Below are 21277 nucleotides of genomic sequence, written 5' to 3' on the forward strand. Positions count from 1 at the left end.
TTAAAAATAAAGATATTTAAATTTTGGTTAAATATTGCTTTTTTGTACCTTGGGACAAGATTAAATTTGTACCTTGGGACACTGTTTCCTATGGCTTTGTACTATGGAAAATGCAAACATCTAAATAACGCCTTATATCTCTGTTCTTATTAGTGCCAGAGTGAAACTAGACAGAAGAGAGATGCAGTAAATCAATAAGAACAGAGATATAAGGCGTTATTTAGAAGTTTGCATTTTCCATAGTACAAAGCTATAGGAAACAGTGTCCCAAGGTACAAACGTGTAACGTACCTTGGGTCAAAACAAGCATTTTTACTTTTATCTTAATTTAATAAAATCTGGCCACACTAAAGCTTTAGCACAAATACTAGTGATAATAGATTATATATCCTACCGAATAAAGAAAATTTCACATTAATATCTTAGTTGTACGCTGCGATAGCTTCATTCAAAGTTGGGGTAGTCGAAAATGTCCCTAGGTACGTTACGTTACCCTACCGTTAAATTCTGGCACTATTAGTAATTCTGGGCTTTCGCCGTGGCAACAGATAATGTTTAGGTATTGGCTGCGAATGGGGGAAATTTTCCGATAATTATCGTTTTACGTATTTTTATCTGGAAAGAAGTAGGTACTTTTATTTTAATTTTGCTATGCGCAAAGGAGATTTCGAATTATTATCGTAGTTTATACTAATATTATAAAGCTAGGAAAGATTTGTGTGTAGGTATACCTACTTAAAGTAAACTCAAAAACCTGCACGGTTGCGTTGTCAAAAAGAAACCTGAGCAAGACTTTTTTTAAGTCAAAGTCAAATATTTTTAATCATCGTATAAATATAAAATTTTCTGATGAACGTAAATTTTTACAAACTACTCCGTTCGGATAAGGGGGGGCTCTAAAGGAGGCAAGAAACTCCTGAGCCATCTTTTCAAAAAAAGACTTAAATCCCAGAATAAAGAATTTATCCCGGAATTCCCTGGGAAGTTTTCCCAGGGAATTCTGGGATAAATTCTTTTAAAAGGCGATCTGAAGCTCGCGCGACTAGTTATACTAACTTGTGTATGTATAAAATTACGTTTGGCAACAACGCAGAATGCAATGTTTAATTGTATTCGTCAGCCAGATTATCAAACATATGACGTCACAAGTCATAATATTGCGTTCACATCCCAAGCGCATGCATTTACAATCAATAATAACATTGATGTGATGGTGATAAATGAGTGTAGTAGGTATCGTATCAATATACTCAATCATTTATTGCATCCATAAGTTTTACAGGTGTTCAATACATTAAATTAGGAACTTTATGGATATACTAGCTGTTCCCGCGAGCTTCGCTTCCCCCTAAAAAGTTTTCCCGTGGGAATGTCGGGATAAAAAGTAGCCTATGTTCTTTCTCAGGGTCTAGCTAGACCATATGTACCTACACCAAATTTCATTCAAATCCGTTCAGTAGTTTTGGTGTGAAAGATTAACAGACAGACACACACAGTTACTTTCGCATTTATAATATTAGTTAGGATTCGCGCCGTCGTCATAATTATTTGAATGTAAACAAAAACACCCTTCAATACAAGGGGTCAAAAGGCACTACCTAAAGTCTCTGCCTTAGTTGAATATATTATTGCTGTATATCATGTCTCATTCTGTGTAGGTATATGTATATAGTATTATATGGGTATATATATATTGTATTTATTTTGTTGCTTTATTTGTTTATTTAGTATATGTAGTGTATTATACTCTTGCACCACAACTACCTCTAATCCTATTTTTTTAATTTATATAACTCTCTTCCATCCAAAGGTTGTCTGGTAGAGATTGCTATAAGCAATAAGGCCGCCTTTTTGTACTGTTGTTATTTTTAAGTTGTATTTTGTATTGATTCTGTTTTTTTTTGGTGCAAATAAAGAGGATTGTATTGTACAAGAGTACATTATTGTAGTTAATCCGATAAGTGAGTTGTTTTGTAAATAGGCATATTTTGTTGAGGTACCGATAATACTATTAGGGTCACTACTTATAGATAAGATTAACGGTTTATCATGACCATGATGGTGTCCTTATAAAGTGCTTATCGACTCGCCAAATCTGGATGATAAAAGAACAAAAGGTTCTCTGTTATTCAATGTCAATATGTAATAAAAGTAAGTATTTATTATATTATTATTGAGATAAATTAAATATTTGTGTAAATAATCCACTCAAGAGCACTGAAAAGGTTCCAGTGACAAAAGCGCCAAATTAGTCCTAAACGGAAAAGACTAGCGTAATGACGTTATGCCCCCTCCTGCAATATTGAAGTTCATTTTAACAGCGCATTAGAATAATGAAATTACTTATATCCAACTAAAAACTTAAATATTCAGTAAAAAAACAATGATATGTTTTAAAAAATTGGGGTCATTAGGCATGTCGGCATTTCGTAAAGAGTATATTTGATCACGTTTTAAACCTTCCCTGTACAGAAATTCAGAAATATCTCTTTCAAAGCTATCTTTTCTTATATCATCAGTCGATTCTATTCGTATACCTACTCTTATTTTAGCCTATTTTCTGAACCAATAGCCCAGAAAACCACTTTCAAGGGACAACGCTTGCAATATTGAATTATATCGATAAATGATTGCCATTTACACGCCAGATTGTTCTCGGGTCTTCGAGGTACATAATGATTAAACTGTGATTAACATATAACTAGTTCTATTCTATTCTATTCTATTCTGAGAGGGGGCGAAGTTCCTGTACGTGACTCTCTCGAGTGGAACCTTTGTACATATCCCCTTGATTTCAGCTCAGCCAGCCTAGCTCCCGAGTAAACTAGAGTAGCAAGCCTGGGTGTTGCAATAGCTGAGATATAACTAGTTCTTCTGTTTCACGGGGAAAGACATCTGACAGGACCCTTATTACATTCGAATAAGGATATTTTTCGTATGTATCAGATGTCTTTCCCCGTGAAAAAAGGTATTGATATTTGCAAAAGTATGGTAATTGAGTAAGTCGAGAGTAAATTACTTGTGGGACAGGGAGTCGTGAGGAACAACTTTAGTTATACGATTTTTGGTAAATCAATAAAAAACTGTCAAAGTTTATATGGAGAACCAACATTTATGTTATCTATATGAATTTTAGTATGATCACATGACGTGAGTGTGAATATTCGTATGGTTCGTAAACAGTCCAATACAATACTCTTTATTTGCACCAAAATTAAATAATACAAAAATAACAACCTATTAACTAAAAACAAACACAAAAAGGAGGCCTTTTTGCTCAAAGCAATCTCTAATAATTCCTATGTTTTTTTTTCTAATCTCATCCGTTCATTTACAAAAGGACATTTTCTAAGATTATCTACCGGATCACATGATTATAACATTTATAACAGACCATTTAATTATCATTCTAGTTCGCAAACCCGTTTGCCTTGAGTTCAACAATAACACGACTTACATACACACATATAAATACCTGCATATGTATTTATATACCACACTAGGGAAGGAAGGTATAACATAAATAAATAAACGATTACCAAGAAGCCTGAAAGAATAATCAAAGTAATTATGAATGTACCTATATATTTTTCGATAATTATATTATCACCAGCCATATCACAAATAATACAGATTCATTCTGTGAAAGTTTAAAGAAATGTTACTGTAAGATTAATTTTGTTTTACTATAGAAGATGTTTCATTTGTGTTTTTATTATATTGATAATATCAATTAAAATTTGTGAAAAGAAACATTAGATGTGTAAGTAAGTCTAAATTACACGATACAGGTTCGCCTAGTGTGGAATTTGCAGATTCATCACGACCCATCACGTCCCCACTGCTGGGGCACGGGTCTCCTTCCAATGAAGGAAGGGTTTTAGGCCTAGTCCACCACGCTGGCCTAGTGCGGGTTGGTAGACCCTAGCACAAGCAAATTTGCAGCCACATCACAAAATGTTTTAATACTTAAATTATTTTTACTTTACTTTAGAATAGAATACTACTTTATTTAATAAACAGAACACAAATAACAATTTATATGTATAGTGGATATAACACAATAGGCCATATCGTTAAAGGCATCTCTTCCAGGCAACCTCTGGGTGGAGGAATGACTTTTACTTTATTTTCAAAGGGGGTATAAGCCCAAAGGGGTAAGCCGAAACGGGGTGGCTCAGGGCGTCATTCGGAACAACTTTTGAAATGAAATGAAATGAAATATTTATTTAAGTATACAGGATAAGTTATTCAAGAAATATCACTAGCCCCACACTAGGATACCCTGTGTTGTGGGTACTAGTCTCTTCCGATATTGTGCAATATAACTACTTATAACTAAATCCAACAATCATTAAAAATCGTGAATTACTAATTAACTCAGCAAATATGAAGTTATTTTTTTTGTTTTACGTAAATATTGTAGCAATTTTTATTTCGATTTAAAAGCAACAAACTTCGAGTCTTTAAAGAGTTTGTACGGTTTGTTGTGTTGACCCAGTTTTGTTTAGTAGGTAATAATAATTTGGAAAATGCTATCCAAGGGGTTGTCCAAATAATGGAGAATATTAAAGTCCTTAAAATCAATAATTAAACACATGCTAAACGGGCTATTAAACGCCTTATTAATATGATGTCTAATTTAGATTTTGATAACACGATTGAAAGTTAGGTTCTCCAAGTCCGCCTATTATACATTCTGCTGCTGTAGCACTAAAGTTCCGGTAAATACATAATATAAATCACTATATAAAGACATATCCTTCCCAGCTCCAGCTGAATACATAATACCTACAGTCAACGATAATTTTATACGAACTAGATGGAGTGTCAGTGGAAAAGAAACGTCTCGATTAATAACACCCTACTGGCTTACCAATGAGCTCTTATTTTGAACTAGCTGTTCCCGCGCGCTTCGCTTCGCCTTAAAAAGTTTTCCAGTGGGAATTCCGGGATAAAAAGTAGCCTATGTTCTTTCCCAGGGTCTAGACCGTATGTATACCAAATTTCATTTAAATCCGTTCAGTAGTTTTGGCGTGAAAGAGTAACAGACAGACAGACAGACACAGTTACTTTCGCATCTATAATATTAGTTAGGATAGTTAGGATTAGTTTGGTTAGAAGATTTGTGTTTTATTCATTGGTACAATGGTTGTCGTTAGGTTGAACTTAAAACTGTTTGACAGTAAACAAAATGCGAACAGTTTTTAGCTTTCTTTTTGTATGTGACGCACCATCTAGTTCGTATATTTTTAATCTAAGTCTACAGTAAATGAAGTGATCAAACCAATTGGCCACTTCCGTGACGGCACAATTGCATAGTTTATATGCAGGCGCAGGACTTTGCTAATAAATCTATTTTATGTGTATTGGACACACTGTTGCGATGCGAAAAATTAAACAAGAAATGGACAAATGTTTAACAAAGTAAGGCGATGTAATTAAATAGTAACGATTTTAATGAAATATATGCAACAAATAAAAAAAAATAGTGTGTTGAAAATTGCATAAATCATGTAAATATTAGTAAATAAATAAGTAGATTTGTATTAAGTTAATGCATTGATTTGATTTGTATTAAGTTAATGCACTTAGGTACATAATATAATTAAAAAATATTAGTGGTTAAATAAATTATAAGTAGGTAAGTACTAGATTATATCGCCTTTATGCATAATATAGTTACCTAAACTTGCCTTCCTTAATTGATATTGTTTTTAACATAGGTACATAGCGTACTCCCCTGTGATTGTTTCCCCCAACTGTTTGTTTGTTAGTTTTGTACTGCTGTTATAAGCGCATTGTAATAGGTATTTTTATACTGAACTAGATATAAGCGCATTCTAATTTAACGCAATTTACCACATTTTGTAATCTTAATTAGGATAATAATGGCATATAATAACTTAAGTATAATCTGTTATTTAACTTTTTGTAGACGTGTTAGTCTGGTAAAAGTAGGTCTTTTTAAATTAAGTTAAACTAAGACTATAGTCTAATGTTTATGTATTTTGCTTATGATTAATAAAGAACTTTGAAAATCAAAATCAAATCAGTAAATAAATAAAGTTTGTAAGAATGTTATTGTCTTAAATAAATGCCGTAAGTCTTAAAATGTTTCCAATTTAACTTTTTGCGAGAAACGATATGCACTTAACGCTCTTCTAGGGTTAGGTTAGTATACTTATTGTACCAATTTATGTTATCTTCTTCTTTCGGTGGGGTAAGTAATACGAGGTATAAAAACGAATGGTATAACATTCACAAGGTATACGCCCATATGATATAAATTTATTAAGTATAACGATCACTGTGCATAACAATCGAAAGGCATAATTACTAAATACATAATTTCGTAAAGAATAACGTTCAAAAAGTATAATTTCAATTGATGTAACGATTAAAATGCATAACGTTCATAATATATAACGTTTATAACATATATTCTACAACGGCTATAATTATCATAATGTATAATGCACAAAAAGTATAAAAGATTGTCGTATCGTATTTTCATTATTATTGACGTTATGTGTGGGGAACGCTCCGCTCCGCTTCGCTGCGCTCCGCTTTAGTTTCGACGAACATGTGCACCTAACACGCTCCTCCTCGCTTTGCTCGTCGTCGCACCTATCTTTAGGTTTTGGTACTAGGGGTTTTGACATTATTATTATTATTGGCGCTATGTGAGAAGACGCTCCGCTCCGCTTCGCTGCGCTCCGCTTTAGTTTCGACGAACATGTGCACCTAACACGCTCCTCCTCGCTTTGCTCGTCGTCGCACCTATCTTTAGGTTTTGGTACTAGGGGTTTTGACGGTCGAATGGCGTAGTGGTTAGTGGCCCTGACTGCTATGCCGAAGGTCCCGGGTTCGATTCCCGGCTGGGGCAGATATTTGTTTAAAGACAGATATTTGTACTCGGGTCTTGGGTGTTGATATTTATAATTAGTATCTATCTATCTATGTATTTGTGTAGATATATCAGCTGTCCGACACCCATAACACAGGTTCTGCCTAGCTTGGGGTCGGATGGCCGTGTGTGAGATGTCCCCACATATTTATTTATTATTATTTATTTATTTATTATTATTATTATTGGCGCTATGTGGGGAGACGCTCCGCTCCGCTTCGCTGCGCTCCGCTTTGGTTTCGACGAACATGTGCACCTAACACGCTCCTCCTAGCTTTGCTCGTCGTCGCACCTATCTTTAGGTTTTGGTACTAGGGGTTTTGATATTATTATTATTATTGGCGCTATGTGGGGAGACGCTCCGCTCCGCTTCGCTGCGCTCCGCTTTGGTTTCGACGAACATGTGCACCTAACACGCTCCTCCTCGCTTTGCTCGTCGTCGCACCTATCTTTAGGTTTTGGTGCTAGGGGGTTTGACGGCGTTGGGTAATTAGAAACAGATTAGGTTATGTGTTAGTATGTTTTATGAACTTTATACTAAATGATAGTATATATTTTAAACGATATATACGTAATGTATGTTATACGAATTGATATTAGTCCTCGTAAGTATTATATATTTTGATTTTATATAAAATGTACATTATACCAATTGAATCTTATACCTTATGAAAATATAGATTTTGTTGTTATACGTAACGTTCATTATATGTTGTGAACGTTATTAATGTGAAATTATACATTTCGTTTTTATACGTCGCAATACGCACCCCTTTCGGTGCCATATCCTAACGGATGTCGGCAATCATTATGCAAAATAATTTTCTATTTTGAGCCATTCTCTTGAGTGTGGCAATGTCCTTTGATCCGGTCCATGTCTTCATATTTTCAAACCATGATGTTCTTGGCCTTCCTCTTTATTAATTTATGTTATAAATCTTGAATAAAGATCCACCCGTAGGGCACGGGTCATCAGCACGTTCGGGACACTCGCCAAAATGCCGCGAATTCATACCATCGAACAGTGCACTTATTGCTACGTAATGTGATACATAAACTGTACTAACGAGGTATTAATATGTGTGGACTTTGTACGCCACATGCACGGATGTACAGGTGGGGCTATTAATGAGTTATACATTCGCGAGCAATGAAAAAGTTCCACTTACAATATCAAAATGTCGATGTCGTCACGAAATGACTCCCAATTTTTTTTAAAATTTTATCTAAATCCCAATTTTTTTGAAAATTTTATCAAAATATTTTAGTGGGTTATTCTGATGCGCTGTTAAAATGTATTTCAATATTGCAGACTAAGCTAGCGTTTTCCGTGATTTAGTGATTTTCTCACTAGAACTTTTCCATTGCTCAAGGGTGTATTTTGATGGTTCCTATCAGCTGTTCTTACATATTCTAAGGTGGATAAAGGTACTAGTTTGGCCCAAACACAATAATTAATAGCATTATTTATTAGTGGTTCGGCTGTACCTACATAAAGTGTTAATCACATGTCTAATAGGTATATCCGGAGTGAAAGGTTACTGTGTTAACCTCAGCCGTTGGTGCTAAGTGGTCCGTTTAATGCGACTATGTATTAGTTACATAGGTAACGTTAGGTAGATAAAAAAACAATAAATTTCAAATTTACATACATATGTATAGTAGAGGTACTTATGCTCACAACTGTAATCCCTGAAGGAGTAGCAATAGGTGACAAAAGCATTTTTTCCAAAAGTCATAGATGGCGAGTTAGGCCTCACCCTGTAAGGCGGCGTAACAAAAAGTCATTACAATTATTATACATATAACCTGTGTGCATACTGTATCTAATTAAATTAACTATTGTTCAGCAATAATCGTTCGTCCAACTGAAAACAAATGATTAAAATTCATCATTGTACTTAGCTATCTACTATACCTACCTATTGTATAAAGTTTGTAACTGTTTAAACAATATGGAATAGTTCTAAATAAATGTATTTTATTTATTACTTTCTAATTTTACTTTTCTGTTGTTTCAGGGCTGAATGCGTGTGAGAAGAAGTCATACCTGTTTCTGAGGAAAGAGCTGCCTGTCAGGTAAATAATAAACTTTTTATTTATTTAGGTATTTTTCTATCACAGCTATTTACAACATCCAGGCTTGCTGCTTCGATTTACACGGGAGCTAGGCTAGCTGAGCTGAAATTAGGGGGACATGTAGAAAGATCCCACTCAAGCGAGCCACGTACAGGAGCTTCACCCTAAAAGAAATTTAGGATAGAATAGGTTTGGGAGCAGGGATGGCTTCGTAAGATAAAAAGATCAGCAGTAAGTGGTCTATTACCTACTTCATCATCATGAGCCCGTAATCGTCCACTGCTGGACATAGGCCTCTCCCAAAGAGCGCCACAACACTCTGTCCTCGGCCTTCCTCATCCAGGCACTTCCGATGTCATTTAATTTATTTTCGACACTGTAATGTCACTACCAATGCTTCCGGGGCTTTCAATAGCTGCTGCTGCTGCACGGGATCGTTATCGACGTAGATAAACGTCACTATCGTGATTCGCATTAATATGATTGGTAGATCGCGCATTGAAAGAGTTTATCGACGTCGATAACGGACCTGTGCCACGGCACTTGTGGGTAAATATATTATTTATTGTGTTACACATATATAAGTACATTAATACATTATGTATAATAGAATGTGTTACATAACGTTGATAATGATACGATGGTGACTCGTTAACGCGATCGTCATGGCCTTGGTATAACATTACGCGATAATAACAAATGTAATTTAAACCCAGCACGTCTGCTATTGTCTAGGTATCTAGGTAGGGTACCTAGGCGAGGACCTAGCTTTGCATAACCGTGTTGGAACATGTGATGCACTGGCTAGATTATGCGTGCTAATATTGGATTTTGTCCCTTGGAAAAATAGAAAATTCTGTGCTAGGGAAAATGAAAAGTTATGGTACAACAAATGAAGTTAGATTAGATTGCGGGACTTTCGTTCAATGGGCGGGACAATCGACTGTTGATCAACCGTTCAGACAGAAAACAGACTTTAGCAAGTAACTAACGAGGCCCTCGCCTCCTTTCATGAGTTTAATAGACAGCAATCAAATGAATAATGAATTACTTTCTAGGGTATAAGGTGAGACGATTTTAAATACATTTAACTGATTGGGTAAAAAAACAATATGTATAAACAGGTATTCAACAGTTTATTAACCAGTTCGCAATTCCGTAACCTTGACATTGAAGATAAACATTGTTGTTTCACGCCTCAGTTTCACGCATAACTAGTAAATAAACAGGGCTTTGTTTTTTTTTATACGTAGTGTTTTTTTTATTTACGCTACGACAGCGATATCGGAGAGTGATAAAAAAATAATGAGACTGTTTTGTCGGGGCTGACAGCTTTCTAGATAAATTGTGTTTTCGTGTACTATTTATTCGAATTGATGTTCTATAACTATGACAGACTTAATTGAAATGAAAAAAAAACTGCGTACAAAACATAATAAATTTCATATTTTATGTAAGTATTTATTTATTTGTAACGTTTTCATCGTGTTCATCAGCCCGTAATCGTTCACTGCTGCACATAGGCCTCTCCCAAGGAGCGCCACAACACTCTGTCCTCGGCCTTCCTCATCCAGTGACTACCGGTCACGGCCACCTAGTCTAAGGCAGGTCCAGCGGGCCAGATGTTATACGCTACGCTTCATCACAACCCATAACGTCCGCCCTACTGGGGCTCGGGTCTCCTTCCAATGAAGGAAGGGTTTAGGCGTAGTCCACCACGCTGGCCCTGTGCGGTTGGTGGACCGGTTGATAGACGCTATGCTTGCATGTCAATATGTCCATTCTGATTAGGCTTAAAGTTCCTTTACGTGGCTCGTTTAGAACCTTTTTAGCTTACCCTTTAGTTTCAGCTCAGCCCCTGACAAAAATGAGCGATGTTATATTAACGCGTCTGTCTGTGGTTGCGTAGCTCGGACGAACAGATTTTAGTTATTTTTTGTTGGGTCTTAGGACTCATAGGCAATGTTACCCCAAGTGTTCTTAGCCATATTTTATCAGAATCGGTTTAGCCGTTCAAAAGTTATGCGCCTTGTAAGCCACTTCATAATGGTGTCCCCGATGTGATAATACAAATAAAACTAATACGCGTTGAGTATCGGGTTTTTTTTAACGTTTGTTAAGTTATAGTTTAAAACCTGAGTATTCTTCATTGCTATAGCTTGATATTCTCCCAAGGCGTTGACTTATACATTACTAGCGTAAGGACCGGGCCGACCGCTCAAGAAAATGGCACCCGCGCGTTGGCCCCAAAACGCCATATATTATGTACTGTGCGCCTTGTAGCCGTGTTTTCAAGACGAAGTTTGGCTTTGCAAGTCACATCAGAGCCCAGCAAAACAACAACCCGGATTGAACATACAGGAGTCGCCGTCGCCGGATATGGTGTGGAGGACATGATATGATGATGATGATATACATATGTCATAATTTGTTTGAAGTGGGGCCAGCGGGTGCCGTTTTCTTTAAATGATTGCCCACAGTCTGGCTAGCCTGCGTGCAATGCTAGCCAGCCTGGCTAGGTGACCCGACGTGAAACTACATCGGGAGTTTTAACGTTCCTTAGTTCATAGTTTGATACCTGAATATTCTCCATTGCTACAGCATGATTATTTTCCTCCAGGCTAGCCAACATAATGAAGGAGATAGCCCTCCTACCAGAGCACCTGCTGCGCATGCCGTCAGTCGGCATGGTGAACCAGTGGTACGAGCGCTCGTTCCAGGAGATCATACAGTTTGAGAAGCAGGAGCCCACGCCGACCACGCTCACTGAGTAAGTGTCACCCTGTTATGAATCGATGTTATGAATGGCATGTATGATGCATATTCTTACGCTGTTTCAATGTTAGGAGACAAAGGGCGTTAATCAGTGTGACGCTCCAGAAATGGACCTAGGGTGCTTTAGAGAGAGCTATGCTGGTTTCTCTAAAGGATCGCATCAGAAATGAGGTAATTTGTAAACGGAACAAAAGCAACTAAGCAAGGAAAGAGCTATACGCATCAGAAATGTAGTAATTTGTAAAGGGAGCTAAATCATTTAGAACCTGTATTCAGAGTTCATCTAAGCGTCTCTGTGACAAATGCTAGTCCAGCTCAAGTAGTGAAAGGATGAGCCAGTCCTATTAGTTACTAGTCCAGCCCAAGTGGTGAAAGCATTAGTCAGTCACATTAGCGTCTAGTCGCTACCCAGGTATGTCCAGAACATATACAAGACACAGTGGCCACGTCACTCCACACACCCTCAGTCTGAGCTGCAGGAGACAGTACAATGAAGGAGATAGCCTCCCGGAGCACCTGCTGCGCATGCCGTCAGTCGGCATGGGGAACCAGTGGTACGAGCGCTCGTTCCAGGAGATCATACAGTTTGAGAAGCAGGAGCCCACGCCTACCACGCTCACTGAGTAAGTTGCACCCTGATTTTTGAGGTTATGTGAATCGATACCGCTTGTTTCTTGTCATTCAATGTTAGGAGACAAAGGGCTTTCATCAGTGTGACGCTCCAGAAATGGACCCAGGGTGCTTTAGAGAGAGCTATGCTGGTTTCTCTAAAAGATCGCACCAGAAATGAGGTAATTTGTAAACGGAACAAAAGCAACTAAGCAAGGAAAGAGCTATACGCATCAGATATGTATGTGGTAATTTGTTAAGGGAGCTAAACCATTTAGAACCTGTATTCAGTGTTCATTTAAGCGTCTCTGTGACAAATGCTAGTCCAGCTCAAGTAGTGAAAGGATGAGCCAGTCCTATTAGTTACTAGTCCAGCCCAAGTGGTGAAAGCATTAGTCAGTCACTAGATACCAGTCGCTATCCAGGTATGTACTGAACATATACAAGGCACAGTGGCCACGTCACTCCACACACCCTCAGTCTGAGCTGCAGGAGACAGTACAATGAAGGAGATAGCCTCCCGGAGCACCTGCTGCGCATGCCGTCAGTCGGCATGGGGAACCAGTGGTACGAGCGCTCGTTCCAGGAGATCATACAGTTTGAGAAGCAGGAGCCCACGCCTACCACGCTCACTGAGTAAGTGTCACCCCATTGCTTCGAAAATGTTTCCTCGGTCATTCCTAAAATTTTGAAGACAAAGGTATTTAATCAGTGCGTCCTACCGTTTCTGATGCTTCAGAAATATGTATACATACTGAAATTTGGACGGGTATAAAGTCGCTCAGCTATCTACGAAAGAGGTATGCTCTGGGTTCCTTTGAAGGACCACAAATCGCGTCAGAAATGACGGGATCTAGAAGGTACCATCCATAATCAGCAAGGAGGTGTAATGATTTATCATCATCTTCGGATCTTATTATCCCTGATAGGGCTCGAAAAGTTCGGTGTAATTGTATAACTAATTTTAAGAATTAAGTTACTTTATTACTTGGTATTTTAGTTACAGCCAACCCAGTTTGAGCATTAGTTAACTATCCATCACAGCATTATAGGAACTAATTGACTTCTTCTCTGCAGGTTTTGTTCCCGGCTGGTGCACATCCGAAACCGGCACGCGGACGTGGTGGCCACCATGGCGCAGGGGGTCCTGGAGCTGAAGGAGAGCCACGAGGTGAGAGCACCAGGCTGTCTTTCGGGATATATACTGAAGGAATGGTTGATAGAAGGAGAGAATAGTGCGGCACAGGCTTGCACGGGGCGCATTTAAGACTTTTGAATCGCGCAGCCTCAAGAGCGCGACGGAGATTTTTGTCAAGTCTTACTTGCGCCCTGTGCTAGCCATTCAGCAGGACAAAACTGAAGGAATGTTTAATAAAAAGAGGGATAAGTGCGGCAAAATACATAATAAGTACATACAATAGTAATAATAAGAAGAAACAAATGGCTCACTTACATCCCATCTGTAACAAATATATTAAAAAAAGCTTTTTACATACCTTTCTTTACCTGCCCCTACCAAAGTGCAGTCAAGGAGACCTGATGAAGGCTAATGACCTCGCAATAAGAGTAGCAAAACACTGGAGGAAGTTAGCTTAGTGCATTTACACGATAGAAGATGACCTGACCATTTACGGCCGAACATGGTACCTTTTGCCGACAAAATGTTTTGAACTTTCAATTTACTGATTTTGATTCTTGCCAGTTAAAACTATTTCTTCTTGTTCCAGGTGGACGCGGGCACGGAGCACTCGATCCAGTACTTCCTGGACCGGTTCTACATGAGCCGCGTCTCCATCCGGATGCTCATCAACCAGCACAGTGAGTCCGATTTACTATGTCAGTAAAGCCCGCTTCATACTGCCTACGAGAGGTTTTGTCTCGGGTCTCGAAAAAACTATTCGTTTGTGCCAGTAAACTGTGAGTTTCAATTAACTCTATCGATAGCTGACAGTTACTATGACACGATTTTGACACATAGAAAGTAACTTTCAGCTATCGATAGATAGAGTTATTGAAACTGGCAGTTAGGGTGTGTTTCCACCAGAGATGTGCTATGCAGCGATGGTGTGATAGAAATCCACTCCCACCAGTGCTTTGTGGACCAATGAATATTATTGGTGGATATTCTGCAAAAGCATCCATAGCTACGTAGCATAGCATATCACTGGTAGAAAAGCAGCCTTAGGGTGACTTGTACGAGACATTTTAACGTATTTAAATATACTATTGTCTTGCTCTGACACTATACTGTCAAAACAAGCGAGCAATAGATTTAAATACGTTTAAATGTCTCGTCCAAGTCACCCATAATCTCTTAACCAGCCTAACCTTAATTATCTTAAGTCACAACAAAAAAAATCCAATTATTACATGGTTCCACATTAGTGTGGTATTTTCAGCCATTTCTAATGTACCAAACAAAAAATTCAACTTATTTTTACTCCTTTCCCCCCAGCAATCCTATTCGGCGAGCAATTCGGCCAAGAATCCGTGAACGGCATGGGCTGCGGCGGCCGCCACATCGGGTCGATCGACCCGGCGTGCGACGTGGTGTCGGTGGTGAAGGACGCGTACGAGAACGCCAGGTTCCTGTGCGACCGCTACTACCTGGCGTCGCCTGAGCTCGAGATACTACAGCATGGAGGTATACGGCTAAGCTTATTTTGATAAAATATATTCGCGTCGGGGTCACCATTGACACTAAAAGTAGCATAACTTTTGAACGGCTGAGCCGATTTTGATAAAATATGGCTTAAAACACTCAGGGTAACATTAGCTATAATACGAAAAAAACTAGACGAAAATCGGTTCAGCCGTTTTGGAGCTACACTAAGAAAGACACAGATACTTTTTCCGTCGGGGGTTAAAAAGCGTTCAGTAGCTTTAGAACACGCCGATGATATGGTGCTGTTGACGCCTTCAGCCCGTGGACTTGAAATACTCCTAAGTATATGTGAAAACTACGCCACTGCCCATGGACTCAGGTACAACAGCAAAAAGAGTGAGATCCTAATATTTAAGGCGGGTAGAAAGACTTCTACTATTCCGCGACCCTTAACACTAGATGGATCTCCTCTGGCTCAAGTCCAAAAATTTAAGTACCTGGGTCACTGGGTAAATGAGGACCTCACAGACGACACCGACATGGAGCGGGAGCGCAGGGCATTGTCAGTGAGGTGCAATATGTTGGCCCGCAGGTTCTCGCGTTGCACGAAGGAGGTTAAAATAACCTTGTTTAAAGCCTACTGTACCTCGCTGTATACGTGTAGCCTGTGGATTAACTACACACAGAAATCCTATAATGCCCTGCGCATCCACTATAACAATGCCTTCAGGATTCTGTTGCGGCTACCGCGATTCTGTAGCGCATCTGGGATGTTTGCTGAAGCGCGGACAGACGGGTTCCAGGCGATCATGCGAAAAAGGGCAGCATCACTGCTGCGCAGGACTCGCGGTGGTGGCAACAGCCTCCTGAAGATTGTATCTGATAGGTTTGATGGTCCCTTTTTGCGACATTGGTCGGGTCTGCACGTTCCATCCATGCCATCGCAACGGTCCTATTAACCCTAAAATGATTTTTTGTATATTTTGAATTTCGTTTTTATTTTTATTATGTATGCACTTAAATTTTGTTGACATTTAAATTTAAAATTCTTTTGTTATTGTTTTTATTAATTCACCTAATTGCTTGCTGATTATGATTGTAATATTAACTATTTGACATCTGAAATTATTTATTTATTTATCTTTTATAATATCATGCATGTTTATGAATATAATTTACTAACATAGACTAAGGATACATTGTTACTAACACATTATATGGATTGTTATATCTGAAATAAATAAATTATTATTATTATTATTATTATTAGAAGCCACATCGGTTAAAAATTGTCTATAATAAAAATGGCTCAGTAGCTCTAGAAGCCACATCGGGTCGATCGACCCGGCGTGCGACGTGGTGTCGGTGGTGAAGGACGCGTACGAGAACGCCAGGTTCCTGTGCGACCGCTACTACCTGGCGTCGCCCGAGTTGCAGATACTGCAGCATGGGGGTGGGTGGAACGGATAGGCCGATTTCGATAAAATATGGCTTAGAACACTCGGATTAAAACATCATGTCGGGGTCACCATTATGAAGAGGCTTGAGATTAAGCAGCATAACACACTCAAAGTAGTATAACTTATGAACGGCTAAGCCGATTTTGATAAAATATACCTAAAAACACTCGGGATGACATTACCTGTGATCCGAAAAAAACTAGACGAAAATCGGTTCAGCCGTTTATGAGCTACGGACACACACACAGACGTTAACTTATTACACCCCTCTTTTTATGTTACTTTAATTTCTTTTACGTATATGGTTGGTAAGAGATCACTCTTAGCGATAACGGCGCAAATAGTACACATTTCCTAGCCTGTAAGCAATTAAGTTAATTATAAGGTGGCTCAATAACATTACATTCTCTCCCCTCCACAGTGGCAAGCACCCAACCGATGCCGATAGTCTACGTGCCATCTCACCTCTACCACATGTTGTTCGAGTTGTTCAAGAACGCGATGCGAGCCACCATGGAGAGGCATGAAGGGGCGCCACCGCCGGTTGTGGTCAACCTGGTGAGGGGGACGGAAGATGTGTCTGTTAAGGTGAGTGAGAGAGACAGGTAGATAGCAAGATATTGCAAAGGTCCTTCGACCAGCTACCGGCGATACAACCACCACCGATACGGGTTCCCCTCATCTCGCCTAATCTTTATTGCCCAAAATTCGTTTCGCATAACTCGTAAGGTCTAAACTTTTTTGGTCGAATCATCACTTTGCCAAGTCTTACGTGGCATAAGGCTCGTTTCGCCTAAAACTCTTTTGGCACAATCTTGAAACACGTAAGTCTCGTTTGCTCAAATTGTTCGTATAGGTATAATCTTGTTTCTCCTAATATTATGTTAATAAATAATATCTTAAGTATGTAAAATGTACAAATTGTGGTATTTTTCTCCTACATCCCGTAAATCACGATTTTGAATTAACACATTATCGAAAGTTAATGACCATTATAATTATTACAAACGCCATTAAACCCCATGGGATCGAAACCTAAAGATAGGTACGACGACGAGCAAAGCGAGGAGGAGCGTGTTAGGTGCACATGTTCGTCAAAAGCAAAGCGGAGCGCAGCGGAGCGTTTTCTTCATACAAGGAAACAGTACAAGGCACCAGTTAAATCCCGAATATTATTACTTTATATAACCTACTATGTCATAGCATTATTATCATACAAGATTTTGGCCATGTCATTATTAGGCTAAACAATATTATGCGAAATAAAATTTTACTACACGAGATTTATGCCATACGATTTTCGGCGAAACGAGACTTTGACCAAACGTTACTATGCAATACGAGATTAGGCAAATAAATATTATGCCAAAAAAGGTAGAACCCACCGATACATTAGCATTCAACAACGCATAAGCAGCATTGCTTAAATCTGTCAAACATACTCGTATATCAAATCCATACAAATTATGTCAGATCAGATGAGGCATGCTGCTTAAGGATTGTCGATTGCAAATCACCCATGCTAGTGTGTCCTGGCGGGCAACTGCCCAATCGAGACCACTATAATGTAAGCATAGACCGCGGCCTAACATTCAATTTTAATTTAACTGTTCCGTAACTATTTCTTCCTTGCAAGTGTTAAAATGTAAAAGTGTATGTTTAAATGAAACTAAGTAATTAATTATTTTCTTTCTTCTAATTAACCATTCAACCTTGCCCCCAGATGTCGGACCGCGGCGGCGGCATCCCGCGCAGCGCGTCCGACTTACTATTCAAGTACATGTACAGCACCGCCCCGCAGCCCAGCAAGTCCGACGCACACAATGTGCCGCTAGCCGGTATGTACTAGGCCATAAGAGTCATTTAAAACATTTGTGATACTATAGTTTGTCCAATGAGGCAATGTCCATTGAGAGAATGTGTTTTTGACATCAGAAATCCCATAGATATTTCCGTCATCACCAGACTAAAAAGGAAAACCAACTTTACTTACCAGACATAAGCAAACGTCAAAATCACTCTCAACAGCCGAAGTATAGCCGGTATGCACTAGATATCAAGAGCATTTTTTGTTAACTCCAATAAGTGCCTATCTAATTAAAGTTAATTCGTTATCTATGTGAGCCGAGCTAGTCTGACGCCCACAATATACCGCTACACTTATTTTCAGATACGATGAGTCCTGTGATTAGTAATATAACCACAAATGCACCCATTTCTATGAAAATCACGCGTGCCGATTTTTGACACTGATTATGACAGCTGGAAGGAACTAAATGTATGAACCAAAAGTTGAGAAATGCTCCACCTTTTGACTAGTTTTGACACGCGCAGTACGTACACTGGGGGAATCTAGTATAATAGACGTCTGTGGTTCACACCACATCGACCTTTAATAGACTGCCGCCATTTTGTTCAACCCTTGTGTATTATACTGTAACATATTCTCATCCCTTCAGGCTACGGCTACGGGCTGCCCATCTCGCGGCTGTACGCGCGCTACTTCCACGGGGACCTCGTGCTCATCTCGTGCGAGGGCTTCGGCACCGACGCCGTCATCTACTTGAAGGTAATTAGCTGGTTGGAGTGCCACCTACGACCCATGAAATGACATCGGCCAAATTGTCTATAGCCTATAGTATAGTTACAGAAAAGGCGAGAGCAACCAGTGCCCATTTGCCACTGCACTGCGACTTAAAAGATCTATTGTGACTCCCCTGGCCGAGTCAAATATAACTCTCCAGGTCCCGGTCTTTTATAAACCTGACGATCTTACCGGGAGGGAGAGACCTGACATCTATGGGGGCTAATTTGTAGCCGCCCACGATTCCGTTTCTCTTGTGAATGATAGAGTCACATTCACAGAGAGTATGCATGGGCGTTTCGTCCTCTTCATTATTGACCTATACAAGGTCTAATAGCAGATTTTTCCATGGTTACATAAGTCCGGCTCGAAGGACCATGATAAGAAGGATAAATTTTAATTATTTCCAACTCCATTTAACACAAAACCTTCTCCAACAGGCTCTAACGAACGAAGCGAACGAACTTCTACCAGTCTTCAACAAGACATCGTCGAAATTCTACAAGCCATCCGTGCAGCTCGCCGATTGGTCCGGGCCCGTGCACAATCTGAACACGCCCAATCAGAACAAGGAGAAGGCGGCCCTTCAGAAGGCGAGGGACAAGGCTAGATAGTGCATACTCTCTCTGAGACGGTTTTGGCGCGATCTCAAAGAGAAATTTCACTGAAAAAAAAAACGCCAAATTGTTTAGATTTTCGTAAGTCGGCCCAGTGAATGGACGTGGCGCCGCCAGTGGCGGTTTTCGGAACTAATTTTGACATCTATGGTTTTTTTGTAAGAATGTTGTAAGGGCCCAATATGCGTGATGTCTTTTAGCTTCGTATGCAAAATGACTGGTTTATTTTTTTCGATGAAGGCAGGGAGTAGATTTTAAGGGAAAGTGGTCTTAAAGGCTAGGTTTTTCTTATTTTTTGTGATATTCGACTAAGTTTTGTAGAAAAAGGTAAAAAAGCGAAAGGGCTTGTTAAATTTTAGTCTTTAAATGTAGCGTGATAAGGATATATCAGTGTAGATACGATGATGTAGAATGTGTATTAGATATGTGGCATATTTCTAGTTTTGTAAAGAAAGTTATGAGATAAATAGATGTCGTTTTTATCATTAGAATTCAAATACTTTCCATACTAAATATATGAAAGTAAACTTTATTCACTAGATCATGATTAATATTTATATTAATTTTATATTATGTAGTCTGAGCCTATCTGAAACCTAGTTAAACATTGTGAGATATGGCGTTTCGACTTTCTCCGTGTTCGGCATCATAAGGGTCACAGTGACAGTTAAATAAAGTCAATTTTTCTCTCCACCTTTAGTTTGCAAGGTGCGGGTGCCTATATAAATAGAGTGAGTCGCCCGCGCGCCTCAGTTGGTTTTTGATTTTTGAAGTGAACACTTCGGCAAAATGGCTCAATGTAGCCACGGTTCTCGTCGGCTTCGCTCCGGACGGGGAAAAATATAATATTGAATTTGCGGAGTCCTCGCTGCCGGGAGCAGCGTGATGCGGACCAGGCGGCGCGGGGCGCGGCCACCGCGACACGTGGCGTCGGGGAGCGGGACCTGCCGGCTGCTGCGCACGCAGCCATTGCTGAGGATTTCGCAACGAAGGTTTGAGTTGATAAGCCGTGAGTAAAATGCTATTATTTACTGCTTTTAAAAGCTCAACCACTGGTCATAATGCTCCGGCGCTTGGGGTTTTTATCCCACGCAGTAGGGTCCGATTCAATAGTCGTGGTGATGATTGATCACATATTCCGGTCCTACTAGTGGCGCTTGAGCTAGATACTTACATTAATGACCACTTTAAGTAAAGCATATGTTAATTTTATACAGGAAAAAAATAATAAAAATATATTTTTCTACCCTCAATTTCTAATATTTTTAGAAAACAGTTGATAAAAACTTTGCTATTACAATAATGCACTTGATTATAGCTTATGTAAGGCTTTACAAACAGGAGCTTTCCAGGACCGTCATAGGATTTTTTACAGGAAGCACGTGGCTCCGAGTTTCAGTATGTTGGGACATTGTGGCATGTGCGGCAAGTAATGTGATCCGCCGGTACCTACCCGCTGAAGGGTAGGCAGGCCGATTCGGTGAAATTGAAGTTTCGTGTAACCTGCACCCGGCCCTGTGCTCCCGCGCTGGCCGCCGTCTCGTGCCACCTGCATCGCAGCGTACACCCGGCCCGGCGCTCCTGCCCTGGCCACCGGTTCGTGCCACCTGCATCGCAGCATACACCCGGCCCTGTGCT

General features: G+C 39.5%; 1 protein-coding gene and 1 long non-coding RNA gene across 3 annotated transcripts in view; both read left to right on the forward strand.

The window, feature by feature from the left end:
- The window catches only part of LOC105398591 (pyruvate dehydrogenase (acetyl-transferring) kinase, mitochondrial), a 30741-nt gene extending 11008 nt beyond the window's left edge, over positions 1 to 19733 (forward strand). The window contains exons 2-11 of one of the 2 annotated variants that reach the window (XM_048633026.1): positions 8932 to 8989; positions 11610 to 11759; positions 13451 to 13544; positions 14101 to 14191; positions 14829 to 14893; positions 16308 to 16431; positions 16860 to 17026; positions 18162 to 18276; positions 18898 to 19007; positions 19463 to 19733. In XM_048633026.1, coding sequence (XP_048488983.1) covers positions 8932 to 8989; positions 11610 to 11759; positions 13451 to 13544; positions 14101 to 14191; positions 14829 to 14893; positions 16308 to 16431; positions 16860 to 17026; positions 18162 to 18276; positions 18898 to 19007; positions 19463 to 19636 — 1148 coding nt within the window. In that variant the 3' untranslated portion in view covers positions 19637 to 19733. Of the gene's footprint in view, positions 1 to 8931; positions 8990 to 11609; positions 11760 to 13450; positions 13545 to 14100; positions 14192 to 14828; positions 15018 to 16307; positions 16432 to 16859; positions 17027 to 18161; positions 18277 to 18897; positions 19008 to 19462 lie in introns of both variants that reach the window. The other variant, XM_048632995.1, reaches the window with a different exon arrangement.
- LOC125491350 lies at positions 1520 to 2142 on the forward strand. The gene is made up of 2 exons (XR_007268256.1): positions 1520 to 1583; positions 1937 to 2142. It is a non-coding gene; the product is annotated as an uncharacterized LOC125491350 (long non-coding RNA).
- Positions 19734 to 21277: the final 1544 nt, after the last annotated feature.

This window comes from Plutella xylostella, chromosome 2 (assembly GCF_932276165.1).
Source record: "Plutella xylostella chromosome 2, ilPluXylo3.1, whole genome shotgun sequence".
Classification (NCBI taxonomy): domain Eukaryota; kingdom Metazoa; phylum Arthropoda; class Insecta; order Lepidoptera; family Plutellidae; genus Plutella; species Plutella xylostella.